The sequence below is a fragment of the Leiobunum rupestre genome, chromosome 5 (genome assembly GCF_980474605.1).
Source record: "Leiobunum rupestre chromosome 5, qqLeiRupe1.1.hap1, whole genome shotgun sequence".
Lineage (NCBI taxonomy): Eukaryota > Metazoa > Arthropoda > Arachnida > Opiliones > Sclerosomatidae > Leiobunum > Leiobunum rupestre.
Genome location: NC_143388.1, coordinates 7,252,105 through 7,265,407, shown reverse-complemented (window position 1 = coordinate 7,265,407; position 13,303 = coordinate 7,252,105). Strand labels below are relative to the sequence as shown.

The 13,303-nt window shown below is 34.7% G+C and overlaps 1 protein-coding gene across 1 annotated transcript in view; it reads right to left on the bottom strand.

Moving 5' to 3' along the window:
• LOC149943430 (uncharacterized) overlaps window positions 1–13,303 on the bottom strand; it is a 38,290-nt gene that overhangs the window by 12,743 nt on the left and 12,244 nt on the right. Inside the window, exons 2-4 of the mRNA XM_090175047.1 lie at window positions 5,271–5,468; window positions 2,665–2,755; window positions 43–689 (exon numbers count right to left, since the gene is read on the bottom strand). Of these exons, the coding sequence (XP_090031173.1) occupies window positions 43–689; window positions 2,665–2,755; window positions 5,271–5,424 (892 nt within the window). The 5' untranslated portion in view covers window positions 5,425–5,468. The remainder of the gene's footprint in view (window positions 1–42; window positions 690–2,664; window positions 2,756–5,270; window positions 5,469–13,303) is intronic.

Sequence of the window (13,303 nt, the reverse complement as noted above, 5' to 3'; positions counted from 1 at the left end):
TTGAGGAAGCTAATAAAATTTGAAAGTTGACCTTCGACTCACCCAAACTGATCCGGGAAGAACCGTCGGCGTATCCACCGTAAAGCGACTGCGCGTTGTGAGTCGGGTGACCATTTGTACCTGGATGGTAATTCTGACAGTAGCGTCCGTCGATTGAGCGATCCGGCTCCCCACTTTGAACGTAATTGGTTCGCGCATCTTGTACGGGCACCACGGACGCGGGTCTGGCGTAGACGCGCAAAAGGTCTTCCGGCTCTTGGCCGTAAATGGAATTAACCGCGATTTTCGGTACGATGAGATTTGGTTTTCGAGGTAAGGTCGAAACGCGAATCGTTTTGGCAGCGCACGGCAACGCGGCTGGTTTCCTCAAAGATTGAGTTCTGGCCGCGACATCTCGCGCACTGTACGAATTGCCGGCCACCGCGTGTCGGTAATGGTCCTCGCTCGAATAGTGACTTTCGGAATACGCGTCGAAATGGTCCGAGGTTGGAGGAGATTTGTGGGAGGCAGTTCGCTGCAGGGCCGAGTAGATTTGGTGACACGAACGGCGCACGCTCTCTTCGGACAACAGCGATTGTTCGTCGTACGTCCAAAAATCGTTTTCTTCGCAGTTGGCTTGACTCGAGTCTTGAATCAGCTCGTTGGAATGACGTCCTTCCAGAGGAGCCAGTCGGTCTTTCGGGGACATTCTGTACGTTCAAATAATCAATCAGATATCTGTACCTTTGAGCTCTAAGCGAGGCCCTAAACGCTTATAACATTTTGGAGCATCCAGACATATCTAATTCAAATGTTTCGTGGCCGGTGTTACCAATTATAATAATAATCAGCTAGGCTAATACCCAAGGCACCACCTTAGTCCCAAGTCATCTAGCGACTTATAATGCCTTTATACAGGTGGCCGGGTTACCATGGACTGTGCCAGACATTTATAATAGGGACTTGGCAGTGCTACGTCATAGTTTTTTTTCAATAGTTTTTATCGTGGGGAGAAAAATATGACCACAATGGCGGCCATGGCCAAAGCTACGGAGTGCCAAGTCTCTATTCAAATATTTCGCGGCCGGTGTTATCATGGACCATGTGGTGCAAAACTCCAATAGTGCGGCAGAACCATTTTCAGTTTTGCACACCCCGGTCCATGGTAAATAAGGCAATGGATATTTTCTGTATTGCTACCCTTTCCTGTGTGCCCTAAGCAAGTTCTTTTTTATCTTAATGGTTAATACAGCCCTGACTATCAGAATCACAACCCTCTGAGCGATATACCCAAAAGGGCAGTTTATCCATGGTGTAACCTAATGAAAATTACTTTATTACAGAACACTAGTATCTAATTTTAAATAACTTTTAATGCGTTAATTATGTATGAATTATTTTATGAGAATTGGTTGACGTAGAAAATCAATATAAAAATATTTTTCTCATTTCATTGTACACTCTGTTTGAAAAGTCTTCGACAGCTGAAATTTTTGCCCTCTTTTTAATTCTGCTAGAAAACTATAATAGATAGTTCGATGAAACCAATTGCAACTTTTATTTATTTTCCAATATCCTTCGTTATTTATTGGTTTCGTCCGCCAAAAATTAATAGTTTGGCGGGAACCGTCAAAACTCATTTTTGACAACTTTTTAAATATTGGTTCTACGGCACTGACTCGCGCGTTTTTGAATTCACAATGGTTGATTCATATTTAGAAAGTGGAAAAATTATCCCTCTACAACCAACGGTTGAGAAGTTATAGCGTTTCCAAACTTTCCTCGAAACTAGAAAACACCTAAAATGCATCAAGCGATTATAAATAACGCAACTTCGACGACAATTTGGAAACGCGATAACTTCTCAACCGTTGGTTGTAGAGGGATAATTTTTCCACTTTCTAAATATGAACCGGCCATTGTGAATTCAAAAACGCGCGAGTCAGTGCCGTAGAACCAATATTTAAATAGTTGTCAAAAATGAGTTTTGACGGTTCCCGCCAAACTATTAATTTTTGGCGGACGAAACCAATAAATAACGAAAGATATTGGAAAATAAATAAAAGTTGCAATTGGTTTCATTGAGCTATCTATGATAGTTTTCTAGCAGAATTAAAAAGAGGGCAAAAATTTCAGCTGTCGAAGACTTTTCAAACAGAGTGTACATAAAGATTTGTGTGATTGAAATATCACTTCAGATATCCCAGAAATATCTGAGATTCGTAAATATAAATTATAAATATAAAAATTTCGCGGATAATTGTTTTAGAATTAAATAATTTACCGATAATTCAAAGGATACAATCATGGCCAAGTAAATTAAAGAAGAATTGAGATAATAAATTTTAGAGCTCTAAATGAATCTCGACATATCAATGATATTCTATGTAATTTCTCGATACAATCATCTCTTTCGATAAATATCCGTTGTTTACTTTCGGGATAATTAAACTATCCTTATAGTCTAATTACCGCATAGATTTTGGTAATTGCCCTACGATTTCGCCACTTTTGGAAAACTACCACGCTTAGGCTATTTCAAAAATGATATAATACACTAATAAAAAATGTAATATAATAATATGATATCATTATATATCGAGCACAAATTAAAATTTATATTTTAGTGATACCGTCACTTTAGAAAAGATTGGTTGACAAAGCGCTTAAAGATGTGGTACTCACTTGTGTTCGGGTTTGTGAACGACTACGTTTCTGTCTCTGGCGAGTGAGTCATACGGGATGGTGACAATCCCAGAATCGCTATCACTGCAGTCTGTAACGTACGAAAAATTGCAGTACATTAAAAAAACAGGATCTAAATTTAGCGCGATGTGTTCGACGTCTCGTTACTCGAAAACTATTCTGTCCAGAAGGGTACGAGAGCGCGATTTTCGAGTTAACTTCTGATCAGGATGCTCCTAATAATGGGCATTCTAGCGGATAATTAGCGAAAATTTGCGCCTTGAAACCAAAAATCTCAGCTGAACCGCAACTGAATAACTTTCATTAGAACTTACGTAGTTAATATTTATTCCCAGGCACTTGGCGTGATCACCATTAAATACGCCAGCGGAAAATATTCTGTTGGTGATACGGCTAAACGACTTCTCCACCGCTGAGTACGGTTGAATGGCTACATTTAATTGGGGAATCCTGCGAAATTAGCCCCCCTAATAGCCACGGCTTTCTCTCGCAGGGTTAATAATCTCCCAAATTGTCCGGTTCTAAAACAACCCGCCAGTAAATAATGTTATTCCATCCGGACACTCTTTAGAAACTGACATGGTTCATCGATTTGAACTTTCGATCACAAAATCGTTGTACTTTATTCTATTCGGTGTTTGTAAACCGAGGAGGTAGTCACTTACTAATCTGGTCTACAAAACCTAAGTACTCACCGGAATTCACATCCGAAAATCACTGAAACACTGAGAGGAATCACTGGAAATTTCACAGAAACATTGAGAGGAATCACTGGAAATATCACAGAAACATTGTGAGGAATCACTGGAAATATCAGCAACATTGATGATAATCACTGGAAATCTCAGAATCATTGAGAGGAATCACTGGAAATCTCAGAAACACTGAGAGGAATCACTGGAAGTTTCAAAAACATTGATGAAAATCACTGGGAATCTCAGAAACACAGAGGAATCACTGAAAATCACTGAAACATTGAGAGGTTTGAAGCCTGGAAATTGTCGGCTTATGTTTAAACCATGTACGAGAGTTAAACTATAAAATAATCTTTATTAATAATATATTTATATATAATTACCAGTTGTTACAAGGCATGGCAACTAATAACTATCTCTAGAAGAAGGAATATAAAAGATTCGACTGGTTAGGTCGGAGTCCGTAACCGAGAGCGTGAGTCCAGTGTCCCGACGTCCCTTATATAGCGGACCCCTCGGATGACGCTACCGGTCTCCCACCTAATTGGCTGGAGAAGAAAGACCGCCAAGAAATCTTTGCGGACTCACTGTGGTGCAATAGTAAGCGTCACCGGTACTTTACCCCACTCTTAACCCTTCGGGTCAGAGGTCGCCACTTTCGGGAAATTCCGAAGGTGGACGACGCGAGCGAGGATGAGTCATCCCTACCTTCCCCAGCAGCGTTGGCCCAAAACAACGAGATAACTCTCTGAAGTAAAGGGAAACACTGTTAGGGACAAAGCCTACATTTGCGAATGAAAATTCGGGCTTTACAGAGGAATAACTGGAAATATCAGAAGCATTGATGATAATCACTGGAAATCTCAGAAACATTGAAAGGAATCACTGGAAATCTCAAAAAAATTGAGATAAATCACTCAAAATCTCAAAAAATATTGAAAGGAATCACTGGAAATCTCAGAAAGATTGAGATAAATAACTGAAACGTTTACGAAAAATTTTGGAGAATTTTTAAAAATACATTTATAAACATTTTAAGGAACCCCTTAAAAAATTATAAAAATTGTGGAGAATCCCTGGAAATATCAGAATTATTATTTTTTTGTAAAATCAGTAATCAGATGTACACAATTTTGAGAGTGACTACGCCCTCGTTGTAAACATGGTGCACAGTGCATTACAGTATAAAAAGACCCGATAAGAAGTTATCAGTTCTTGGGCAGCTATGAAAATTTCAAATAGGCGTTTCTATAAAATAAACTACACATGTAGCTCATTCGTCACGAAATACGGAGAAGTTCAGTTCAGTTTATGCTTAAAAACATGGTGCATCGTTGAATTTATCCTTATGTCCAGGGCTTTTCGTAGTAAAACGTCACCGTTACGTCACCCGTGACGCAGCAGCAACATAAAATAAAAATAATCAGCTAGGCTAATACCCTTGGCACCACCTTAGGCCTAAGTCATAAAGCGACTTTTGAAGCCTTTAATTCAGGTGGTCGGGTTACAATGCGTAGGAGGGTGGTGGCAAGTAGAGGTCGGCGGAACAAATAAATTAACCGCAAAAATTTCAATTAATCATTAAAATTAGTATTATTTGTTTTATACGAATAAATTATACGATTAAACAACGATTTAACATGCAAAATTAATCATTTTTTTCGAATATTTCTGAATAATTCTCGGTTATGGATAAATATAAACAATCGTATAATTTCTTATTCAAACGCCGACCTCTAGTGGCAAGCTCTGCATGCCACGCGAGTCAACAGCTCCCTACACTATCAAAACAAGAAGGCCAATGTTACTTTATAGAAAGGCCTAACAACTTTGAAACTTTGATAGAAAGACTATTTTATCCAAATAAATGTTCAAAGTAAGTAAACTAACATTGGCTTTTCGTCGGCGAAAATCCTGGCGAAGGCAGGTATGATTTTCCGGGTAACGAGGACGCGCTGCACGTGGCGCCGCTGCTTTCGGAGGACAGGTCGCTGCACGTGGTGCTGTACAAGTACTGGTCCCTCTCCAGTCGGTTCAGAGTCATTGGTGTCGCTTGCTTCGTTGGCCGTAGGGGAGCATTGCGTCAATCTGAAATTACGCAAATACGAAAATTAATATTTTAAAACGACAGTTTAGTTAGAACTGGTTTCCCTTCGCCACGCCCCTTTTGGAAAAAGAAACTCCGCCCCTTTTATGAAGAAGAAGCTCCGCCCCCTGGAAATATGCCAGTTCCGGCACGTGTTGAGGCCGAAGCCCGTAGCGGTTCCGGAAAAATTTCGAAATACCGAAACCTAATTAGCTCAATATTTAGCTTTCAGTAATATTTTATGCAAATGATTCCGTAGTACCGGTAATATTATTATATTTAATATTGCAAGTTAAACTCCGTTGAAGCCAATCAATAATTTAGAGAAATTGTAGAATTTAATAAATTCAAGTAAAATATGGCTTCTAAACATTAATTAATGTATGCGCTATGTGTGAAGGAATTTAGTCAAATATATTACGAGATGAATGTGGTTAGTTAGAAATTATTATTATTATTAGTTGAATTTTGATAGACGGTTTAATTAAGTAAACAATAATTAATAAAATAATTAATAAAGTAATTAATAAAAATTAAAAAATAATTACTAAAAATTAATAAAATTATTAATAAAAATTAAAAATAATTACTGAAAAATTAAAAAAAATTAATAAAAATTAAAAATAATTAATAAAAATTAAAAATAATTAATAAAAATTAAAAAATAATTAATAAAAATTAATAATATAAAATAATAATATAATATAAAATAATAATATAATATAAAATAATAATATAATATAAAATAATAATATAATATAAAATAATAATATAATATAAAATAATAATATAATATAAAATAATAAAATAAATTAATAAAATAAATTAATATAAAATAATAAAATAAATTAATAAAATAAATTAATAAATGATTAATAAAATAAATTAATAAATAATTAATAAATAATTAATAAAATAAATTAATAAATAAATAATTAATTAAATTAATTAATTAATAATTAATAAAATAAAATAAATTAATAAATAATAAATAAATAAAAATAAATAAAATAATTAATAAATAATAAAAATATTTATTTTATATCGATTCCCTTTTTACCGATACAAGTCCGGAAATCGAACTGCAAATTTCCGGTATTGTCTATTTTAGACACCAGGGAGCGATTAAACAAACATTTTAATACCACCAAACTATTTCTTTAAATTTGTTCAATGCATCAAACGGTCCTCATAGAATGGCAATTAAAGTAAATCGAAAATTTAACCTCGTAAATTATTTTTTTGTTCCAAATATGAGTTATAATACAGTTATATACGTATCATATCAAATTGCTTGTATATATTTTTCGGGTTAAAGTAATTTCAATTTAAAAAAATCCCACCCATGAAGACGGGACACGAGAAACCTCGTTTCAAATTGTTTCATCGGTAAGACACACCGGGCTTTCAAATTCTTAAATCAGCTTACACCTGACGAGCGTTTCTCTGTACTCAAATCACGCGGTAAATTGACCTCGATATATGATTTAATAGTACGAAGGGGGGGGGGGAAATACCTTAAGTCGGGGGTTGCAGCGGCGAATTTGACGCGCGGCGAAAGACTAGAGCGTGGCTAGCACTGACAAGATGAAATTCGTAAGAGTTCCACATTCGTAAGTATAGTGGCGCGTATTGAACTGGTTAAACGAGATTTCCGGAAGACAGCATTCCGATCTAACTCGCGACTGTTTCATTCGCGGATCACCTTCGTCAAACATGGATATGTAATTAGCCGGCTTTTTTATTTCTAAGGTTGACCACACTCTACATCAAATCAGAAGTAAAATAACGCTTTACTAGAGAAGTATCCAAAGAATGCTTCAAAACCTTCGTTAACACTTTTACTACCATGAATATTCAACTGGAATACCCTAGGTCACTTCCGGCGATGCGTGGGGCGGAGCCAGGGCCGGATTAACCAATAGGCCGAATAGGCCTGGGCCTAGGGCACCAAGCCTACAAGGGGCATCAAGAGGTTTCGAAAAAAATAAAAGTACAAAACTTTAATCATTTGCTTTTCACAAAATATTTTCCGCAGTAATTTTAGTAAATGCGTCCACCCCTATGAACCAAAAACGTTTGATTGTCACATTCTCTGACGGACTGCGGTCTAGCCCCTGACGACATACTAAATCTGGCAGCAAAATTAATTTTCCTTCCATTTCTCAATTATAAATTGAGGAAGAGGGCACCAAAATTAACTTGGGCCTAGGGCCCCATAAAGTCTTAATCCGGCCCTGGGCGGAGCCAATTTATAATGACGTAGTGGAAGTAGAACTCAGCTGCATGTTATTTTGCGTTAGTTCCTAAAATGGCCCGTTATATGTTTCTTTTTTGCAGTATTTTTCATTAATCTATTTAATTAAATAGATTCATGTATTTATTTAATATTATTATTAGAATATTTATTATTATAATAAAATTATAACAGAGCATTTATTATTTAATAATAATATGGCAAACACTAACTCAGGTTTTATTCCGAAGTATCACCGAGGCCAGGAATCCATACCTCCTACTTGGAATGCCTATCGCGGCAGATTTTCGTCTCGATGTGGCTGACGTTTTTTTTGACGTCGCTATGTTAACTTAACAAACAACAACGTGAGAGGGGAGTGCACGCAGAGGTTATTTTTCCTCTCGTAGGCGGGGCCAAAGCCGTCAGAGTGATCTTACCATACGCGATACGGCAGGATAAGCATTCCTAGTAGAAGTATGGATTATAGTGACGTAGTCGAAGTAGAACTCAGCTGTTATTTATAAGCAGTCGAAGCATTATGGTTCCTTTTTGCAGTATTTATCATTCATTCGTGTATTTATTTAATATTATTATTAAAATATTTTTGATTATAATAAAATTATAACAGATCATTTATTATATAATAATAATATGGCAAACACTGACTCAGGTTTTATTCCAAAGCATCACTGAGGTTTAGCATTTCAGGGATAGTTTGTATGTTTAAATTGTTAAAACCCTCACAGGCACTCGATAGAATCGCTTTCAAAAGATCGGAGTTACATTCCTTCATTTTGTATTTTTAATCAAGAAATATTTATAACTTTAGACCTTATTTTGAACAAAATAAGGCGAACCATCCGTGAGAAGTCTTTTCGCGGTAATTCTGCTCTCGTAAATTATCTTGCGCTGAAATGACATCATTTCCGAATTCGTTCTTATTGACTTCAAAAATTAAATCACTCGTGTGGCGCGAAAATAGTTTACCGTGGCTAATGATAGCGTGGAATATTCATGGGTGAAATATAAATATATTCATGCCCCTACAAAAATATATATGTATACTGAATACAATCTTTGGTCATTCTAATTCGTAATCAGTTACATAATAGATTTAATACAATCTAGAAAGCATTTATTTATTAACACCGAAACTGAGTACAGTCTTTGGTAATGCTAAATCAATCAGTGTTTGGTAGACCTTCATGTTACTTGAAAAACCCTAAAGGGAAATGTCTCCATAGGCAACTGTTTTGCCATGGCAACCAAAAATGTTTTTGACAACAGAAAATGGAAATTTTCCCATTGAATATAACATGCGAATCTGACCAATTTTAAGGGTACCCCCTGTCAAAATCATAATCAATTTCGAACTTTTTCATTTTTTTTATTTATATATATTTTCTTAAAATTGTTCAGATTCCCATGTTATTTTCAATGGGAAAATTTCCATTTACTACCAAACCCCCGAGTTTGAACTAAATCGGTGTGTTACACCTCGGGTCGAAGTTAAACTGCTTAGTTTTATATAATTATTTTTTAATTTATTTTTCTGGGTGTAATAGATTTAGTAAGTCACTATTCGCGACCGAAAACTATCGCTACGCCCCCTTTGGTACGCCATTGAAACGTATATAGGTAGCGACTAAAGCAGACGCTATTAGTTTTTCCTCATCGTTATTCGTAAATTTGACTTTATAAATAATGATACTTGCATTTGAATATAATTTAGGAACCACGATTCCTAAGTTTATTTAAGAATAAACGTTCTTTTGACTTTTTAATTTGTCTGTAGCAGACGCTAGATCATAGGCGCTACCTCAACGAAGCTAGCGCCGTTACGCCACCTAGACTCGTTTCGGTCGCCAATATAATGTATTTCTTCAGAAACGTCTTTTGTAAATTTAAAGAGAGCCCGCGAATAACGATAAATACTTCTCTACATTTTATTTACTTCTGATGTAGTGAATAGCCTCGCAGTGAAACCGGTAGCGGTTTCGTGATTAAGAGGGATGTTACACGTTTAGTGTCATTTACGTTGTGTTAATTTAAATAAATTATCGAGGGTTACATAATACAAAATGGAAAGGCTAATCCACCCTCTCGAAAACGTGAACGGGGGAACTTGCAGCTGAGTATGTCTACACTCAGCTACAAGTTCCCCTAACGCGTTTACTAGGGCGGGCTTAACCTAATAATAATAATAAGCAGCTAGACTAATACCTCTCTATTGCCAATGGAAAAGTATTACCGATGTAAAAAAGACTGAATTTATCAAACTAAAACAGAGCTTAGAATATAATTAAAATGCAAAAAATAAGCACAAAATATATAAGTATAGCAAACATTTTCAAAATGCATTATTTTTAAAGAGCACTATATATTAAAAGATTTATATATATATATATATATATATATATATATATATATATATATATATATATATATATATATATATATATATATATATATATTAGATGGTCCGTTCGGGCGAAGTGAGCAAGAATTTCAAATATTTTTAGTGCGCTTTGTTCCAGGGTTGGCTGATTTAAATCAAGTTATTTTTTTAACTCATTGATTTAAATCACACAATGTATTTCAATGGAAGAATAAAAATAGGTTCTTAAAAAATTTAAATATCAAATAGTTATTAAATTTAATTAAGATTTAATTTAATTCAAGGTTAGCTACTGATAAAAGTAAAATATTCCTTATTTATACAGCGATTAATTGTATAAAAATCAATAAACTAAAAAAAACGATTTAAATAAAAAAAAATCGATTGAATTGATTTTTATTAAAAAAAATAAAAAAGTGCCAAGCCTGCTTTGAGCTGACATGATAATTAACACTATATTTATCCAAAAAGGTTGATATTTTGGCATTTCAATTCCAGTATTCAAAATAAATTTGATAATAATATTCCAAATATAAAAAAATATTCTTCATTGATGAAATATACAAAAGTATATATATTTTTTAAAACATTGCAATGTTACCATGTACCGAATTTATTTAATAAAATAACCGCAACTATTTTTAGCAGGATGTGTCACTACATATTTCGTTAATATTACGGAAAATTAATGATTGAAATTTTAAATTTACACGGTCGAAATGTTAGTAGCAATTTTGATTTACAGTGACTCGAAACAGGGACTTTTAAAGTTAATGGTAATAATAATAACAGGTAGATTTGGCACCAAATGTTCTCGAACTCCACCCTCTTTGAAATCGCCGCCAAAACTTCCGTATCACATTTCAAGGTCGCTCCCTTTTCGAATCTAGTTTTATCGGTTTATTTCAATCGCACAAGCGGGCACATATAATAATTAGACCGTTTCCAAAGGAAAGCGTATTATTCTTATCTTAGTTTTTCGCCGATACCTTTATGATATAATTGCTTTAGATTCAAAATAAAGGTTCCAATATGATAACGTGTACTTTACTTCGAAATTTTAAAACTCGTTCTTCTAATTTTTAATTTGTTAGCGTAATTTTCTCGCAATCGTATCTAAGAATGCCGAAACTGAAATTAGCTTGACTAGAATATATTGTCCGGTATTAAAATTCACTTTGTCGCTCTACATAGCTTGTTTTTTTTTGTTTCTTTTTTTTCTCTTGAAAGGAAATTTGGCCGACTTTCGATCGAACATTTTGCGTTACCTTTCCTTATCGTTTATAGAAAAGCGTATTTGCTAATTTGAAATTCAAATTATAATTAGATAAATTTGGCAATATGTCGATATACGTGTCCCGCTAAAATTTCTCTTATTTATAATATTAACCTTATTTAATAAAAATGGTTCTTTCTTAGACGGAATTCAAGTCGATTATGTTTATGTACCTGTATAAATAAGAAAATTTATAGGTTAACTTGATTAAAAGCTTGCGCAATTTTAATGCGAGAGTCGTAGGACTTAACGTTGTTTTTAGTTTACAATCGGAAAATAAATTATTTAATTTTAATTAATTAAAATAATCTCCCAATTTAATTCGAGAAAAATTTTGCCTCTGTCGTTATAACATTAATAAATTATAAAATTAATATGAAATTTTAGATGTAAGTAATATTATCATTACAACATTTTATATAGGATTTATATTGCAATTTAAAGGGAATATAACCTGCAAACAATCTTTGTGGAAGACCCCTTCAATTTTTCAAGTTACTCTGTACAGTAGTGCCAAACATTTCTAAAGCCAAAAGGCACGAGCGGCAGAACTGCAAACGTTGGTGTTCCACCACCAAATACCTGAGGCTATATTCCCTTTAAGGTGAAACAGTTTTGAATATTTCTACTAATGGGTATACATACGTCATATAGCTAAGTCCCGCCTTGAAATGGCCGCTATGACGTTATTTCACGTCACAAGTCACGAGGCAACACGTGATCCTTCGAAATAATCGCGTGCGCACCATGTGCGTCTTAATGTCATGGCCGACCTAAACATGTTACCATGGTAACTACGAGTAAAGAAAAAAGTTACTATTCTACATATAAAAAGTCAAAATGCAATAATTGTGAAGAATTTCACTATAAATTGCAACAATGTTCTATATTTTGGGAAGCTACGGTCAGTTTTTTGAGCGGGCTTTAGGCAAATATTTGGATGGTGGTTAATTTTGAATTTGGGGGAAGCGTTTCAAAATCTTTGAATGAAAAATGTAATGGACCATCCTATTCCGTATTCAACACGACTCGACTTGTTTTTAACGTATCTAGCGCCAATCACCCTGACAAGGGGAGTACCCGAGGTGTTTATTGCCGATTTTGTTCAAAGTCGGGCGTAAAGTAGACCTATATGAGATATTAAATTTCCCAAAAGGAGACGTTGCACTCAAAATTGTCAGTGGCGTAAAAACAAATTTTGGGCTCCCCGCAGGATATCAAAAGGGCCCTTTATAAAAAAACATTTTTTTTTGTTTACCCCATCTTTACAAGTTATCAGAAAATATTGGGGATAGGACTATGTGCCAGATTTCTAAATTTTTACCAATATTTAAAGCATAATTTTTTAATTATTTAAAAATTTAAATAAATTAAAAAATCAATACTTAAAACGAAAGGGCCCCCTATTTTGTGAACATGTCATGCCCCCGTCCCCGCGGTCGCGGGGTCTGCGGCTACTTAGTTACGCCACTGGTTGCACTACCCATTTGATTTTCCATGGCAACCAAAAATGTTTGTGACCACTTAAAACAAAAAAATCTTAATTTAGAAAAGCATAGTCTATTTAAGAAGTCTCCTTTGGAAAGACCTATAGTCTAGTTAAGAGATCTCTTATCGAAAGACCTATAGTCTATTTAAGAAGTCTATGGCTCTATCAATAGGATACTTCTTAAATAGACCGTAGGTCTTTCGATAAGAGACCTCTTAAATAGACCATAGGTCTTTCGATAAGATACCTCTTAAATAGGTCTTTCCAGTTGGAGACTTCTTAAATAGACTATAGGTCTTTTCAAGGCGACTTCTTAAATAGACTATAGGTCTTTTCAAGGCGATTTCTTAAATAGATCTTTCCCATTAAATTAATTGGACGGGAAACAGCGAATGTCTTAAAATCTCTTGAAAGTCGTCGATAAAATCTTCTTTA